The sequence below is a fragment of the Gorilla gorilla genome, chromosome 6 (genome assembly GCF_029281585.2).
Source record: "Gorilla gorilla gorilla isolate KB3781 chromosome 6, NHGRI_mGorGor1-v2.1_pri, whole genome shotgun sequence".
Lineage (NCBI taxonomy): Eukaryota > Metazoa > Chordata > Mammalia > Primates > Hominidae > Gorilla > Gorilla gorilla.
The window spans coordinates 80,586,417-80,605,217 of record NC_073230.2 but is presented as its reverse complement, the minus strand read 5'-3'; the positions used below and the strand labels follow the sequence as shown (position 1 = coordinate 80,605,217).

At 43.9% G+C, this 18,801-nt stretch overlaps 1 protein-coding gene across 2 annotated transcripts in view; it reads right to left on the bottom strand.

The window, feature by feature from the left end:
- Positions 1-18,801, bottom strand: part of GALNT17 (polypeptide N-acetylgalactosaminyltransferase 17) — a 584,160-nt gene that overhangs the window by 297,375 nt on the left and 267,984 nt on the right. For both annotated transcript variants that reach the window (XM_055392683.2, XM_004045535.5), the window contains exon 4: positions 1,206-1,380. In XM_055392683.2, coding sequence (XP_055248658.1) covers positions 1,206-1,380 — 175 coding nt within the window. The remainder of the gene's footprint in view (positions 1-1,205; positions 1,381-18,801) is intronic.

The following is an 18,801-nucleotide window of genomic DNA, read 5'->3' as shown; positions in this document are numbered from 1 at the left end:
TCCCGCCATTAAAAGGATTCTAGAGGTTGTTGCAAATGAAGAAGAACAGACATTTTAATGTTAATTAGTGATGGGATATTGGTTCTTCAAATCTAGTACAGTGAACACTTACTCAAGACAGCCTCAATGAGTATAAATAAACATATTTTTGAAATACAAGACTCTGCTTCTTACTAATTAAGCAACCCAGGGAACAGGTTATTTAACCTCCAACTTGATGGATCATTGGTTACTTAGCAACAATTATCTGACCACGCTTTAAAACTGGAAAGTCCTATTCCAATTTTAACATGATTTTGGCATTTTTGTGGCCTCACTCTTTGTGCATCCAAAAGTTTCTACTCCCCGTACACTCAACCAATTTCTCACACTCTGTTCTTTTCACCTGGAAAAATATCAGGGCCTATCTGCAGAAAATGCGCTTCACCTTCCTCCGAATGATGTGAAAGATAATCCCGTACATTCTGGGGAGCTTTACCTAAGTAGTTAGAATTATAACTATATCTCTTTTCTCAAAATGACAGTCAACCATCCTTCCCTGCAAAGAGAGCAGCAAAGAAGGAAAAGAGAACAAGAAAAATATGACTGTCTTGTCCCATTTGCAAGGATTCTGTTGAGTTTTATCTAATTGATACACCGTTTTTTCTTTCTTTCCTTTTTTTTTGAGATGGAGTCTCTGTCACCCAGGCTGGAGTGCAGTGGCACCATCTAGACTCACTGCAACCTTGGCATCCCAAGTTCAAGCGATTCTCCTGCCTCAGCCTCCCGAGTAGCCGGGACTACAGGCATGCTCCACCATGCCAGGTTAATTTCTGTATTTTTAGTAGAGACAGGGTCTCACCATGTTGCCCAGGCTGGTCTCAAACTCCTGACCTCAAATCCACCCACCTTGGGCTCCTAAGGTGTAGGGATTACAGGAGCAAGCCACCATGCCCAGCCTGATAAAACATTTTCACTGAGGATTTTGATGACGATGATGATGACGATGATGCCAATGATGGTGAACTGAACAGACGGCAGACAAATTTCTCCCTGCTCCCTAGTTTTATCCCAGACAATGGTCTCACTTTCTTCTTTGACAAGTATCTCTCTAGTCTCCCAGTGCCCCTACAGGTAACAGGTGAAATGTCCCACCTCCCAGATTCCAGCCCCTCTCAACCACAATGCAGGTCTTGAGCACCCCTGAGTTTCAGCTCATGACCTACCAGCCAGCAGTGAATTCCACGTGGGCATCAAAGAAGCCAGTGACCTGCCCGGTGGCCACCTTCCAGCCCTCAATGCGAGCGCGGATCAGGCCTTCCCTCTTCTGATTTCTCACCACCTTCACCAGCCCGGGGTAGCGTTTGTGGACATACTCCTCCAGGGGGACCTTCAGCTCCTCTGCAAATGACAAAAATGCAAGAAGGTCTATAAACACGTCATTTCAAATTTGCATCTAACCCACTGCAATGCCCACAGATCTTCAGGGAGTTCAAAGATCTCAAAAAAAAATCGCATGTTAGTAATTCTGGCAGAAAAGAAAATCTCATCAGTCTAGGAGTCAGAAGACATCTCTGATGCATTCACCCAGGACAGCTATCTTCTGACAGTTTGCAATCCGTACAGTGGGATGGGAACCAGGCCTGGCTGGTTTATATCCCGGCTGCTATGAGCTGGCAGACGTCCTTCAAGATTCCTTTTCTTGGTGGCCCTTCCTCCAAACTTGCCCAGAATCCTTGTCCTTGTTCTCCTGCCACCCCATGGGTCTGTCCAGTTTATCAAATTCTATATGGGCTTTTCCATCTGCACACAGACTCGTTCTTACAGTACGTGCCTTGGGATGCAACGTAAGTCTTTGCTCAGTAGTAGAAATGCTACCTTGGAGGCAGAACTAATGCTACCAGGGATTGAATACCCTCCCTTCTGCAACAAGCAGGTGGCAAAGTGCTTCATTTCTATGAGCTAATTTTATCCTTGCAGAAACCCTAGGAGGTTGCTACATTAATTTCATTAATTAACTAAATTAATTCTATTTTGCAAATGAAGACATAATCTTAGGGAGGCTAACCTGTTCCAAGGTCACATATGGGCTAATGGGAGAGCTGAAACACAACTCAACTAAATCTAACTCTATAGACATAAAGACTGATACTTGGCTGAGTGCAGTGTTGTACACCTGTACTTCCGGCTACTCGGGAGGCCAAAGCAGAAGAATCACTTGAACTCAGGAGGCTGCAGTGAGCTATAGTTACACTATTGCACTCCATTCTGGGCAACAGAGAAAGACCTGGTCTCTAATTTTAAGAATAAATAAAAATAAAGGCATCTTAAAAAAAAAAAGAGTGATACTTTGTGTGCATAAAAATCACCAGGTATAGGGAGGAAAAGGAGGGGCTAACAGGGAGGGGATTCTTAGATACCTGCACTCCAGGTACCTGTCCTGCATGGGTGCTGGGGGACTCAGGGACATGTCACTAAAGGCCATAGGTCATGGAATGCTACAAAGGGAATCCCACCTGCTGACCAGGGTTGGCTTGTGACTGCAGGAATCTCTGTAAGTTCAGGGAGAATATTCTGAATGCTGAGTGCTGGGCACCATGCCAGGAGTTCTGGAGGCACTGTTACCTCTCAGCTGCCACGTGACCTGCGACTTAGTCGTGGCTCTTCCCGGGAACAGGATGTCAGCTCCTGGCTACATCACTCACCACATCCGGGTATCAAATGAGTTCCTCATTTGTTAAGAAGTTGTGAGACTTCAGGGAAGATATATGGGTAGGGATTGGCAAGGTTGGCAAAAGAAAGTGTGGGTCATTACCACCGGCCTTCTCACATCTAAAGAGCTTTGGGAGGTATTAAAGGAGTAAAAGGATAATGCCTAATCATTTGGTACTAGCCTTATGGCTGCTAAGACTAAAGGAAAAGCTATATAGAAAGCACTCAATATGCATTCAATAAATGGTAAATCTAATAATAATTGGTTTATCATAATTATTAATGTTGATCAATTACATAACTTCCTATGAACAACAGCTTGTCTTTCTAACTAGCCAATATCATTTTTATTTTTATTTATTTTTACGTTTTGAGACGGAGTTTCTCTTTCGTTGCCCAGGCTGGAATGCAGTGGCGTGATCTCAGCTCACTGCAACCTCCACCTCCTGGGTTCAAGTGATTCTCCTGCCTCAGCCTCCCGAGTAGCTGGTACTACAGGCATGTGTCACCACAGCTGGCTAATTTTGTATTTTTAGTAGAGATGGGGTTTCGCCATGTTGGTCAGGCTGGTCTTGAACTCCTGGCCTCAGGTGATCCACCCACCTCAGCCTCCCAAAGTGCTGGGATTACAGGCATGAGCCACTGCGCCCGGCCGCCAAAATGATTTAAAAGTCTAGGGCCTACTGTATAGCAGTAGACACCATTCTCACTCTTACAACGTACAGGGATACACTGTTCCAAACAACAGTGTATGGAAACATCAAGGCAGATGCCACCAACCAATGATGAGGGTTTAAGAACAAGTGACACTGAGCAGGCTTCTCTTCCCAGTCCCTGAAGTGTGATTCTGGACTTTATAAGATACTGAGTTGTGCTCTGGCCTGTGCTCAAAGACAATTCAGACACAAGTGCTCCCTCAAGATGCTTACAATCGAGTTAAGGAGATGAGATACGTTTAAAAATTATAGGAAGGCGCACTTTGGGAGGCCAAGGCAGCTGCATCACCTGAGATCAGGAGCTTGAGACCAGCCTGGCCACCATGGAGAAACCCTGTCTCTTTAAAAAAAAAAAAATACAAAAAATAATAGCTGGGCATGGTGGCGGGTGCCTGTAATCCCAGCTCCTCGGGAGGGTGAGGCAGGAGAATTGCTTGAACCTGGGAGATGGAGGTTGCAGTGAGGTGAGATCGCACCACTGCACTCCAGCCTGGGAAACAAGGGTGAAACTCTGCCTAAAATAAAAATAAAATAAAAACAAATTATAATATTCAATATTATAAGGTAAATGAGGCTAATGGCCCCCACTCCCCCCAAAAAAATGGTCACGGAGGAAGAGTGCTGTGAGGAGTCACAGACAGAGAAACTGTTTTGGCTGGGAGCATTCACAGAAAAAGTTGTTCAAGTTATGCAGAAGATCTGGACGTGAGCTCTCACTATTCTAAAATACCACACCAAAAAACACCTAAGTGAAAAATTGGATCTACTTAGATGACAGTATCATGAGCATCAAAGTTTCAGTCTAGGAAACTGGGAAGATGCCACTGATTTATTTTATTTTTATTTTATTTTCCTTTTCAGATGGAAGCTCGTTCAGCCACCCAGGCTGGAGTACAGTGGCGTGACCTCAGCTCACTGCAACCTCCACTTCCTGGGTTCAAACAGTTCTCCTGCCTCAGCCTCCCAAGTAGCTGGGACTACAGGTGCCTGCCACCATGCCCGGCTCATTTTTGTATTTTTAGTGGAGACAGAGTTTTGCTATGTTGGCCCTGCTGGTCTCGAACTCCTGGCCTCAAGTGATTCCCCTACCTCAGCCTCTTAAAGTGCTAGGATTACAGGCGTGAGCCACCACACTTAGCCAGATAAGATTGATTTAAAAAGAGAAAAAGAAGAGAAGAGAAGAACAAGTTGATGAGTTTCTCTGAGGACAGGTTGAGGGGGCCAGAGGACATTCTGGGGTAGGCAGCTGAACCACGACAATGGTCTGGAGGTGAGAAAACAGGGCAGACGTGTCAGGCACTGAGTGATAAGAGGTGATGTCCTAACATGGAGAAACCCCGTCTCTATTAAAAATACAAAAACTAGCCAGGTGTGGTGGCGGGCATATGTAATCCCAGCCTCTCAGCGGGGCTGAGGCAGGAGAATCGCATGATCCTGGTGGGGCAGAAGTTGCAGTGAGCCGAGATTGCTCCACTGCTCTCAAGCCTCAGCAACAGAGCGAGACTCCGTCTCAAAAAAAAAAGGGAGATGATGGCCTACGAGAGAGGGTGACAGTTCCAGGAAATGCAGGGAAGAAGACTTAGAACCACACGTTGTGGAACACATGTATTTAGGAGGCAGGAAGAAGGGCTAGTGAGCAATCATGGCTCACTGCAGCCTCGACCTCCCGGGCTCAAGCAATCCTCCTGCCTCAGCCTCCCGAGCAGCTGGAACTAAAGGCATGCACCACCATGCTCAGCTAATGTCTTTTATTTTGTACAGGGCTGGATAGAGAATGTAGAAGGAAGAAGGGCTGGAGAAGCCATACTCAAGGCGGTACAGATGGGACTCCAAGGAGGAAATGCAGTTCTCAAACCTGAGAGCCCAAGAGCATCATCTGCAGATGTTGAAACAGAGTCCAGCACTTTACAGGATAATGCTTCTATGACACCAGTTCCGAAGCATTATCCTGTGAAGTGTTTGGCAGAGTTTCTGGAAGAAGGATATATGCATTCATTTTATAAATATTTAAAGGAGCCTCTGTGGGTGAGAAGGACAGAGTCCCTGTCCTCCAAAAGCTGCTCAACCTCCAGGGTCAGGAAAGTCAAATGCATTAGAGAAAATGCGAGCTGAGAATGGCCCATTGATCAAGACAAACAGAAGGCCCCTGATGGTACCAGTGAGAAAAAAGAAATCCCTGCAGATGCAGCCGTCTCCTGCAGGGGCAGGGTCAATACAAGGAGAACTGGATGAGTGGGACATCTCAAGAGGGACTTCCAGGAAGCCTGGCTCTGGTGGAACACATCTGAGACAGCCTAAGAGCATTAGGGTGTTGAGATTTGAAAATGGAGAGAAACCGAAGAAGAGGCGGGGTGCAAGAGCCCAAATTCACCTTAAAGTGAATGAGTCTATAAGTTAGCCAAGTAAAACAAGGCCCCCAGGCTCCCAGGGAAGCACACAAATCCCCAACCTGACACTGGTTAGAAAGTCACCCCCTTGACCAGGCACGGTGGCTCATTCCTATAATCCCAGCCCTTTGGGAGGCTTAGACAAGCAGATCACTTGAGCTCAGGAGTTCGAGACCAGCCTAGCCACATGGTGTGACCCTATCTCTACTAAAAATACAAAAATTAGCCAGGCGTGGTGGCACATGCCTGTAACCCCAGCTACTCGAGAGGCTGGGGTGGAAGAATCGCTTGAACCCAGGAGGCAGGGGTTGCAGTGAGCTGAGATTGTGCCACTGCACTCCAGTCTGGGTGACAGAGCGAAACTATCTCAAAAAAGAAAAAAAAAGAAAGTCACCCCCTCACCTAAGATCCTTTATCATCCTTAACAGATGAAACCATTCTAGGACATTATAAGAACACTAAGAAAAACATCTTACTTTCTTTTTTCCTCACAAAAAACTCAGAGAAGAAAACAGAAACTCATTTCTGCAAAAATAAATGCAGAAACTCATTTCGACAAAAATAAATGTTATAAAATCCAATACAAAATTGGCCAAGTGCCATTTGGGAACCATTGTGTTTTTTAAGGTTTTGATAAACAGCATTTGAGGAGGTTGAGGGGGAGAAGTGAACACTGCCTGTGATCAGGAAGGACTGGAGAGGGAGGTATGCATACCTGCTCCTTAACAATAAAACAAACACATGTCATCCAGGCTTATGGAGCATAAACTGGCAAAAAGAAAGCTACAAAACAGTAAGAACTAAAGCAAAGAACATTACAGAATTCTGTCTCAATCCCGCACTTTCAGTGATATGACAGAATAAACTATCAGTACCATCCCTGGGCTCAGAGCCCTGCTCAGGAGCAAGTATTGACCTAGTAGACTTGAAATTGCCCCTATACACTTTATAAAATTAATCAGGAGGCTGGGTGTGATGGCTCACACCTATAATCCCAGCACTTTGGGAGGCCAAGGTGGGTGGATCACCTGAGGTCAGGAGTTCAAGACCAGCCTGGCCAACGTGGTGAAACCCCGTCTCTACTAAAAATATAAAAATTAGCCTGGCTTTGTGGCACACGCCTGTAATCTCAGCTATTCAGGAGCCTGAGGTGGGAGAATCACTTGAACCTGGGAGGTGGAGGTTGCAGTGAGCCAAGATCACGCCACTGCACTATAGCCTGGGCAATAGAGTGAGACTCTGTCTCAAAAAAAAAAAAAAAAAATCAGGAAAGAAGTGAGGGGAAAATTAAAATAAACCAAGCGTGCAGCACATTCAGCATTAATCATTAGTCTCTGACCTGTTTCATCATAGTTTCTTAGTGCCTATTGTCCTAGAATGACTAGGACAATAGACCCTGTTACAAGATTACAGTCCCCTTTAACTGCTCTATAGATAACAACTTGAACATTATAAAATATTAAGTTTTCCCTTTGAGATATTCTTTCATGTCCTGCATACCAATGAAACTGCTGACATCAGCTGGTCTGAAGGACCCCACAAGAAGCTGACTCACCAAAGAACGCAGTTTCCACATCTTGATAATTTCATCCCCTTTACCCTGATCAATGAATGACCTTGATTCTCCAGCCTCTCACCTTCCATGATCCCCTTCAAAGCCCCAGCCCAGAAATCGTTGGGGAGGTGGATTTGAGGATCTCTTCCTGTCTCCTCACTCGGCTACCCTACATTCATGAAACTCTCTGTTGCAAATCCTGCTGTCTCAGCATAATTGGTCTGTTACTGCACAGTGGACATATGAACCTGGTGGTCCTAAAACAGACTCAGCTCCACCTGCTTCCAGAACCAATGCAAAAGTGTCAGTGCTTGGGATTTTTATGTGTACTTGGGAAGTGGCCACCCAGTCCAGGACTTGGCCAAGTCTGCACATCCACAATGGTGGGCAACCTGACCTCTCAACCCTCACACAGTTGTTAAGCCTTGATGATGAGACTTACTGAATATTTCAATTGCCCTTCAGAGTATGGAGATTCAGGAGAATCTGTCTAAGCTTAGATGAGTGAGTGTTCCTCTACCTTTAACCTGCATCAGAATCACCAGTAAGTCTGAGGTGGCCCAAGAACTTGTATTTCTTACAATCTTCAAATGGGGAGCTGCTGCATCAACTGGTCTGCTAAGTGCATATTGGGTGGCTCTGGCTTAGCATTTACCCCCCTGCCTAACTCCATCTGGGATGAATTAGACCCTGAGTGTGGGCCTGAGCTTACTCCAACTGAGTTGACATTCTAGAATCCCAGTGTTGCCCTGTCCATCTCCACTTTCCCCACTGCCTACGACCTACTTGTCCTGCCTCATCTAAAAAACTGAACCCCTTGGAAGTGACTTTGGCCTACATGGTGAGGGTTTGGCATGCCATTTCCAAAACTGGAATCTTTTAAAATATAGATATATTTAAATGTGTGTGTGAGTGTGTGTGTGTGTGTGTGTGTATGTGCATATATATGTATGTGTGTATATATATGTATATATATACACATGTACACATATACAGTATATATATATAAAATACATATAAATACATACATACATACATACGTACACACACACACACATATACAGAGACAGAGACAGAGACAGGGTCTGGCCTTGTTGCCCAGGCTGGAGTGAAGTGGTGCAATCACGGCTCACTACAGCCTCGACCTCCTGAGCTCAAGCGATCCTCCTGCCTCAGCCTCCTGAGTACCTGGAACTACCTGCACACACCACCATGCCCAACTAATTTATTTTATTTTGTATAGATGAGGTCTCGCTATGTTACCCAGGCTGGTTTCAAACTCCTGGCGTCAAGCAATCCCTCCCCCCATCCCCACTTTGGCCTCCCAAAGCTCTGGAATTATGGGTGTGAGCTACCAAGCTTGGCTCCAATACTGGGATCCTGATGGCTGGCCACCTCTGCGTGGGGCAATCTCACAATTAGGTCAGTCCCTGGACAAGGATCCCATATGGTCCTGCCTTCTGCTTTCATTCCCTGTTCCTGCTACCACTGCTACTAATGCCACAATTCTATCAACACTCCTTCTGACACCATCAACTCCCATTGCCACCACTGCCACGCTTATCACCAACACCTCTTCCCGCCAGCAGCTGCTGAGGTTTGGGCATGCTGCTCACTGTGAATGCATGGGTTGTGACAGCTGGGGACGAGAACATAGCACATATGGCACGTTCCAATTAAGAAACAAAATAGAATGAAAATGCCTGCCAGTATTCCCAGAGTGAGAATCACTGGGGACCTTATGAAAATGCAGGTTCCGAGGCTCCTTTCTCAGTATCCCTAATTCAGTGGGCCTTAGTGGAACTGGCCAGCACCCCCAGGTCGTTCTCACGCAAACCCCAAACATCTCAAAAGCACTGGTTCACTTTTTTCATTGTTTTTACCATGTTTAAAATGTTTTGACCATTTTACAATATACAATTCACTGGCATTAAGTACATTCGCAATGTTGTGCAACTATCACCACTATCTAGAACTTTTTCATCACCCCAAACATAAACCCCATACCCATTGAGCAGCTGCTCCCCATCTCCCCTTTCCCAACCCCTGGCGACCACTAACATGCTTTCTGCCCCTATAAATTTGCCTAATACACATGGTTCATGAAAATGGAGTTGTAAAATATGTGGTCTTTTATGTCTGTTAATTTTGACGGTGCAGAAGAGGTGATTTTATGTTGTGTGTAATTTTGTTTTGTTTTGTTTTGTTTTGTTTTGAGAGAGGGTCTCATTCTGTTACCCAGGCTGGAAAGCAGTGGCCGGATCATAGCTCACTGCAGCTTCCAACTCCTGGGCTCAAGTGATCCTCCTGCCTCAGCTTCCTGAGTAGCTGGGACTACAAGGATGCACCACCATGTCTGGCTAATTTTATTTATTTTTTGAAGAGACAGGGTTTTACCATGTTGCTGAGGCTGGTCTTGAACTCTGGGCTCAAGTGATGCTCCTGCCTTAGCCTCCCAAAGTGCTGGGATTACACGAATGAGCCACCATGCCTGGACTGTGTGTGTGAATTTAAAACCCTTGACCTTGCTGAAGGTCTGATTCATATTCTGTGGCCAGGGGGTTCTTCCAACGCCCATGCTGGTAATTGATGGACTGCAGGCTTGCTCCTAAAGCCCAGTCTGGTCAGCTGGCCTGCCCCTCCCCTGGGTTCCTCCTAGGCCACCTTCTCCCTGGGCACATCTCTGCTCCTAGCTTGTTCCATGGGTTTCCAAGTCTACCTCTGTCTGGAAGCATTTGGTGAGACACATAGATAAGACTCCTCATCCTGATGGGACTTGAGTTCCTGAGCTCTTCAAGACTGGATGTGGAGAGAATCCAGCCCCTGCATGGTGACCATACCCTGGGCTCTCCCAGATGCTGGCCTTTCTCTCCACCCCAATGGAAACTTCCAGTTCTCTGTGCTTAGGGATTTATGACAGAGATCACAGTGAAAAAATGGTCTTCAACGCAGAGTTTGGCACAGACATTAGTCAGGACACTTCACATTTCTGCATCATCTCTTTTTTTCTTTTTTTCAGAGAGATTTCAATATTTTATATATGTAAGAATTAGCTTTGATGCCCTAGAAAGAACATAAAACACAGACTGAAAACACTTGGGTATCAGCTACTTGGGAAGCTGAAGTGGGAGCCCAGCTTGAGGTAGAGGTTGCAGTGAGCGGTGACTGCACCACTGCACTCCAGCCCGGGTGACAGAGTAAGATGCGATCTCAAAAAAAAAACCCACCTGGAAATACAGGTGCGCCTGAGAATACCTTTATGCCTGAAATAACCAATCAGCTAAATGTATAAAAGCAGCCCTACAAAGACTGTTTTAAAATATTTTAAAAATATTATTAGACAAAGTTTTAAAATATTATCTTTAAAAATGAACGAAAAGATGGTGGAGCGGGGAGAAACTCGGTTGCATATTCTGCTCATGCAACATAGGGGGTTTCTTATCTGTCTAATGGAGATAGCAAATCCCAGAAATGAACCTGGGTTTTGTGGGACCTGAAATTTACACAATTTGAGGGATTCTCTTTGAGAAACATTTTAAAAGCTTACTTTTGTAAGTTCTCCAAAAATGCATGACATGTAAACACACAACAAGGGGCCATCAGATGACCTCGAAGGGCACCCGCGCAAGTAAGGGGCCCAATGCGGAAGCTTTGTTAGTTTCTCAGTGAGAATACCAACTGGGGAGGCAGATTCCACCAATGCCAGAGTTCCTTTTCTGCTGACAATCACTATTTTTCAAACATTTCAAATACTATGCTTGTCTGTATCTATAATGAAATATTTATATCCCCAAATTGCTAACCAAGCTCACTAAAAATGTCAGCTAATCAGGAAACACTCCAGAACACTAGTCAGCCAAATTAGATCTCCTTTGATAATTTAGCCAGTGAATGGGCTGTCTTGGAAACTCGTAACATTCCACAACATTTGTCTTCATACTTACTGGGTCCTTATTAAGAGCCACATGCTGTTGGCCTACAGCAACTCCTTCATATCTCTTAAAGACTCTGTGAGGTAAAGGCACGATCGACCCCACTTTACAGATGAGAAACCGGAAGCACAGAGCATGTGCCATGTTCTGAATATCTGTGTTCCCTCAAAATTCATATGTTAAATGCCAATCAATGCCTCAATGGGGTGGTATTAAGAGGGCAAGTGTTTGGGAGCTGATTAGGTCAGGAGGACTCTACCCTCATGAATGGGATGAGTGTCCTTACAAAAGAGGCCCCAGGGAGCTGGTTCACCACTTACAAGACATAGAAACACATAGAGAGACATCTATGAGGACTAGGCCCTCACCAGACACTGACTTTGGACTTCCCAGCCCCCTGAATTGTGAGCAATACATTTCATTGTTTATAAATTACCCAGTCTAAGGCATTTTTGTTTAACTTTGTTATTTTTTATTTTTATGGATACAAAGTAGTTACGGTATTATTTCTGGGACTGCAGGCATGCACCACTATGCCTGGCTAATATTTTATTATTATTATTTTTTGTAGACATGGGGTCTTGTTATGTTGCTCAGGCTGGTCTCAAACTCCTGGCCTCAAGTGATCTTCCCACCTCAGCCTCCCAAAGTGCTGGGATTATAAGCATGAGCCACAATGCCCAACCTGAGGTACTTCTTATAGCAGTCCCCAAATGGACTAAGACAGAGGGCCAGCAACTCTCCCTAGGTCACACCATTTGTAAGTGGCATGCCTACATGCATCACCATTGTTACCTCTGATTCCTGTGAATGTGATGTTGTGAAATCTCAAGTCGTTTGTCTGCTAATACAAAGCTGCTGTGGCCTGGCCTGGGCTTGTCCTGAGAGCTGGCTCCCTCAAGTAGCTTGGAAGCACCCACACTTCTGATTACAGACTAATCATCAGTGTATACAACCTTATTCCACTGCACAGGGTTGCATGAGGACCAAATGTGAGTGCAAAGCACCAGTATGATGATCCCATTTTCTTCTGAATCTGCAGCCATCAGCACCAGTTTCAGAGAGTGAAGATAAAGGATTAGGGCTGTAACCATGAGTGGAAAGTTGGCCAGGCTGCAGGATGGGAGCAGCAGGCTCTGGACTCGAGGCAGGCGCCTCCTTTTTCTAGGCTGCCTTCTGCTGACTGTGGTCAGTGCTCCGCAGAGAAGAGGCCTAAGGGCTGATTAAGAGGTTTCAAAAGAGTGGGCATCCAGGGAACCTTTTGGGCCAACTCTTCTAAACAATACAATGAAGCTCTGAAGAAGCCTCAGGGATACAGGAGCCACATATATGGTGATACACACACACCCCACCCCAGACTTGCCACTATGGCATGGGCCCATCTGTCTCTGAAATCCTGGGCTTGAAGAATAGCCATGGTGAGGAACCAAGCATCTAAAACTGCAAGATGAAATAACCCAGGAGGTGGCTGCATTGCATATTTTATTCTCTGAGCATCTCTCAGCTTTGCAGACTTAAATAATGCACTTGCTGACTATGGGCTGGAGCAAAAATGAGGCAAGAGTGAGAAACTTCAGGAAGAATGAGAGAGATTAAAGAGGGAAGCTTTTGCTGTGTATGAAAGCATTTTGAGGGCGATTCCATAGTGAGATCAAAGCAAGGACAAAAAGGACAAAAGAAAGCAAAAGACGAAAAGAAAAGCAAAGAGATGTGAGGTGCAAAATACCAAAGTGTTAAACCAAATATATCACACTGAGTTGTGCATTCATGAGGGGCACTTTGTAAAGGAAAGCCATCTCAGCTTCCAATTCCTTTGTTGAGAAATTCCTCTCTACTGCTTCTTCCATTTACATTTTACCTTTTAGAAAATAAATACAAGTAGCCCAAACCTACAAGGAAACATCATAGTACGCATAAGCTATAGGCTATCTAGGTGAGAGCTCCAAGTTGTCTCCCCAATTTAAAAGAGCATTCCCCTATCTTACCCCATCAAAGGCATTTGAAAGTCTGGCATTTGCAGCTGATTCTAATAATAACACGTGAATTTCAGCAATCAAATTTGTCTACAGGCTGGGCTGTGTTTTTCTTTCATTATGTTCTTATTTACGGTGATATTGATTCCAAATGCTCAGAAGCTGGCGAATCTCTTCCTTGAAATAGCAAAAGTCACAGTCATTAAAGAGAGAGCAAAACAGAACACAAGAAATGTAAAGCCCTGGGGAGAACAGGGTTACACGCTGGCGCTTGGTCACTTCTTCCTCGAGTTTTCTTTAAACGCGTTTGGCAGCCGGGAGTGGAATAACTGAGGTGAGGCGTCCGGCCAGTTCATCCTTCTCTAGCATTCTGGGGTGCTCCGTATTCAGGACCCTGAAGTTTCCAAGGTCAAAGGCAGTGTGAATCCTATGCGCAAACGAAATGCTCATGCCTGCTTACAGGAAATGTCCACGTTAAGTTACTAATGCATCATACGAGTGTTCTATCAATAGCAGCTCTTATTAGCATCCAAAAGGGCTGCAGAACCTAACATGTTTCTTCTAGCTAGTGGAGACTATCGAGCTATATAACATCAGAGCAGATGTGGACTGGAATGGCACTATAGCACATTCCAGCTGAACATCAGCTCTGCTAATACCAAACCACCTGACATTCCCACACTTCTCAATTATCTGGGCTAAAAAGCTAATGTACCAAAGCCAATTTCTTAGTTGTGACAGTATCCTAGAGTTTTGCAAGATGTTACCACTGGGAGAAACTGAGCGAAGGCTACATGGAATTTCCTGTTCATCTTTGCAACTTTCTGTGAACCTATAATAAGTTTGAACTAAAAAGGGTTTTGTTGTTGTTCTTCTCATTTTTAAAAGCCAGTTAGTGGCTGAAGCTTTAGCTGGGGTTTTCACACACTACCGCTTGTGTAAAGATACACACTCTCCTCATTCTTTCCTCCCTGGGGCCTAAAAAAACACAAAGAGAAATGTAAATGCACAACCTAGTTAGGATTACAGACCCACATAGCAAATGCTGTCACATTGCTATGATCTGGTTGGGGGCAAAAACAAGTATTATTACTGATTAGGAAGGCTCTTTACAGGCAGGGGGGAAGGCAGGTGATGTTCAAATAAAGAGAGCCTGGCCAAGCATGGAGCTGTGTGATAACAAGTTGTCTCTCGGCTATTTCACTCAGAGCCTCAGCGACACAGGAAGAATGTTATCTCTTGGAAACACAAGACTTCTCTCATCTCTGCAATTATAAACCAAGAAGAAAAGCAAACAATGCCAGTGTGACTTCTCCAAAATCCCTTTTGGAAGTGCAGAGGGTATAACCTTCCACTCCAAAAAGTTTTCAGCCATCTTGCTTTCAACCTTTGAATACAACCAACCGAGACAAGATGTTGATCAGATATGCTTGTCGTACAGGGAAGTATTAGTGACAAGATGTACAACTGTCCAAATCATCAAGAAACTCAAATGATGGTGATGGGAGATAGGCAATTTCTGACACCTAAACCAAAATAACTGTAGCATTCAAGCCAAAATATGTACAATGTGAAACGCAAAAGCTTCCAGAACAATTCCAGAAGTGGGGAAAAAAATCTCTGCACATGTGCAATTGAAATTAACCTATTCAGCAATTACTGTAATTTAGCTGTGGGCTAGATCCTGGGATTACGGCACAGAGCAAGCTATCGGTCTTACCATCAAGTGTCTTACCACTTAGAGATAGGCAGATAAATGAATGCAATTCAATATGGTTTCCCAGTGTGGATGATATGCAAGTTGAATACTGATGAATGAACTGGAGTTAGCAAATCAAATAATGTCATGAGCACACTCAACAGTACCCTTTATGATACTGTTAGGACTTGCACTATGTGCCCTGCAAGTATTACCTCTAAACCTCACAATGAAAACCCTGAATGAAAGCTACTATTACCCCAACTTACACAAGGTCAGAAAAGTTAAGTGCCTTGGCCAAGACCACATAGCTAAAGTTTGGGCTGGGATTTTATTCCTCTCTTTCCTCCCCATGCTATTGCTTTAGAACAGCAGTCCCCAACCTTTTTGGCACCAGAAACAACTTTGGTGGAAGACCATTTTTCCATGGACAGAGCAGAGGGATGGTTTCAGGATGATTCAAGTGCATTACATTTATTGTGCACTTTACTTCCATTATTATTACATTGTAATAATAGTGAAGTAATTCTACAACTCACCATAATGTAGAATCAGTGGGAGCCCTGAGCTTGTTTTTCTACAACTAGATGATCCCATCTGGGGGTGCTGGGACACAGTGACAGATCATAGGCGTTAGATTCTCATAAGGAGCGCGCGACCTAGATTCCTCACATGTGCAGCTCACAATAGGGTTCATGCCTCTGTAAGAATTTAATGCCACTGCTGATCTGACAGGAGATGGAGCTCAGGTGATAACGTGAGCAATGGGGAGTGGCTGTAAATACAGACGAAGTTTTGCTCCCTCACCCGCCTCTCACCTCCTGCTGTGCGGCCTAGTCCCTAACAGGCCATGGACCAGTTTATGGCCCGGGGGGTTGGGGACCCCTGTTTTACAACAAAGGAGGTAACAAGGTAAATTAAAAAAGTGAAGTATTAATAAGACATATAAAAGAGTATTGAGGGCCAGGCATGGTGGCTCACGCCTGTAATCCCAGCACTTTGGGAGGCCAAGGTGGGCAGATCATCTGAGGTCAGGAGTTCGAGACCAGCCTGGCCAACATGGTGAAACCCCATCTGTACTAAAAATATTAAAATTAGCCAGGTGTGGTGGTGGGCACCTGTAATTGCAGCTACTCAGGAGGCTGAGGCAGGAGAATCGCTTGAACCTGGGAGGTGGGAGGTTGCAGTGAGCTGAGATCACACCACTGCACTCCAGCTAAGGCAACAGAGCAAGAACCTGTCTCAGAAAAAAAAGAAAGAAAAAGAAAAAGAAAAGAGTATTGAGAACACTAATTGTAAAAACAAAGAAGCTTCTCACAGTAGTTTAAGGAAAACTTTATGGCTAAAGTTACAATTCACCTAAGTTTTAAAGGCACAGTAAATTTCCATAGGATGTTGGAACTTGACAAATCCAAAAAGTGAAGTCCATTGCCTTCCCAAACCTGTGATTCTTAATTCTTAGCATATCCCATTCTTAATGAGAAGCACCAATACCCATCTTGTCACCTGAGCAGGGACCCTGGGGGTCCTCTTTGACTCCTGCCTCCTCTTTATAACCAATCAGTCATCATGTGATTCAGCTTCAGTGTTTCCAAATATTAAATAATTCAGCAGATAAAAACAGTGAAATTCATATCGGTGGTTAAAGGACTTACTATTAAATTGAGATAACCATATATTGGGACAGAGTCTCTACGTTAAAAAATTCTTACACTTTATATAAAAATATTTCCTCTGTCTGGAATTTATTTTGGAAAGAAACATTTACTCATAAAAATAGTTGTCGATATTTGTATAGTCTAGGCATAATGAATCACATTCTTAAGACTTTGGTATCAAAAAGAAAAGACTGATGGATTTGACTATATAATGTAAAATTTATACTTGCCAAAAAAGATTATGAATGAATTAAAGTGAGAAGCAAAAGTTGAGAGGAATGCCTGCAAAGTGATGTAAAAAAGGTTTGTTTAATATATAAAAAGTTCTTGATATACACCATGGAATACTATGAAGCCATAAAAAAAAATGAGCTCACGTCTTGCAAGGACACAGATGAAGCTGGAAACCATCATTCTGAGTAAACTAACGCAGGAACAGAAAACCAAACACCGCATGTTCTCACTCATAAGGGAGAGTTGAACGATGAGAACACATGGACACAGAGATGGGAGCATCACACACTGGGGCCTGTCAGGGGGTGGGGGACAAGGGGAGGGAGAGCATTAGGAGAAATACCTAATGCATGCAGGGCTTGAAACCTAGATGATGGGTTGATGGGTGCAGCAAACCACCATAGCACATGTATACCTATGTAACAAACCTGCACGTTCTGCGCATGCATCCCAGAACTTAAAGTAAAATAAAATAAAAAGTTCTTGTAAATCAATAAGACAAAGATAAATACTCCAATAAAAAAGGGATAAGGAGTCATCAATAGGCAAACCTCTAAAAGATATATAAACATATGAAAAAGTATTCATCATCAATACTATTTTTTTTAAATGCACACTTAAAAATGGAATGCCATTTCCCCTGCACCAGAACAACAAAGATGGCAAAGATTAATAAAATTCAGTGTTGGTAAGAATACAGAGAAAAAAAAGTCTTTCATATACTCTTCATGTGACATTACCACATACCCGGAAGACAGTTTATCAATTTATATTAAACATTCTCAAAGATGAATATAAAACTTTCAGAATAAGATGATGAATTTAACTCATGAATCAGAGACCACTAGTCAAAATTCACAAAAAAACTACAGTAAAAGGATTTCTAAAATAGACAAACAACAACAACAAAAACCATAACCTTCCAAAGCCAGAGGAAATGCAAGACAAGACAACAGCCATGAAATTGAGGAAGCCAGAATGCAGAATCAGAGGGTTAACCAAGTGACAGATGTGTGACAGATGATCCCAAGCTAACAATGCCCAAAACTGAGAAATCAACTCAATATATACCAGAGGACACTCAAGAGGCAATGGAACCGGCAGCAGCAGGTGCCTTTGGAACTGGGGGTAAAATGGACAGACCAGAATAAGGAAGACTAGCACGAAGGCTATTTGAAAAGAAACTGATCACTAAATTCCCACTCCCACATTTTTTTTGGAGGGGGGTGGGGGGGATGGAATCTCATTCTGTTGCCCAGGCTGGAGTGCCGTGGCGCAATCTCAGCTCACTGCAACCTCCACCTCCCGGGCTCAAGTAATTCTGCTGCCTCAGCCTCCTGAGTAACTGGGATTACAGGCATGCACCACCACACCCAGCTAATTTTTTGTATTTTTAGCGTAGACGGGGTTTCATCATGTTGGCCAGGCTGGTCTCAAATGCCTGACCTCAAGTGATCCTCCCACCTCAGCCTCCCAAAGTGTTGGGATTACAGGCGTGAGCCACCACGTCCAGCCCCCACTCCCACTTCTTGTTTCAGCCCACACAAATCACTCTATTGTCAAATCCAGTAAGTCCAACTCAAGTGCACAATGTCTGATCAGCTTTTTAAAAACTGATAAAATGGACATAACATGAAATTTACTATTTTAACCATTTTAAGTATACAGTTCAGTGACATTAGGTACATACCTATTATTGTGCAGTCATCATGTATTTCCACAACTTTTTTCATCTTTTCAGACAAATCCCATATCCTTAAGCAATAACTCCCCATTCCCCCTCCACCCAGCCCCTGGCTGTCTAATCACTATTTAAGAGATAATCATAAGCAGAAAAGACTCACCAGATATCTAAGGAAAGCCTCCAACATGAAAGATAGAAACTAAACATCAATGAGAAAAATGTAACTTTCAGAAACAGACTATGCAGGGAGAAAAACTTAAAACAAAAAATAT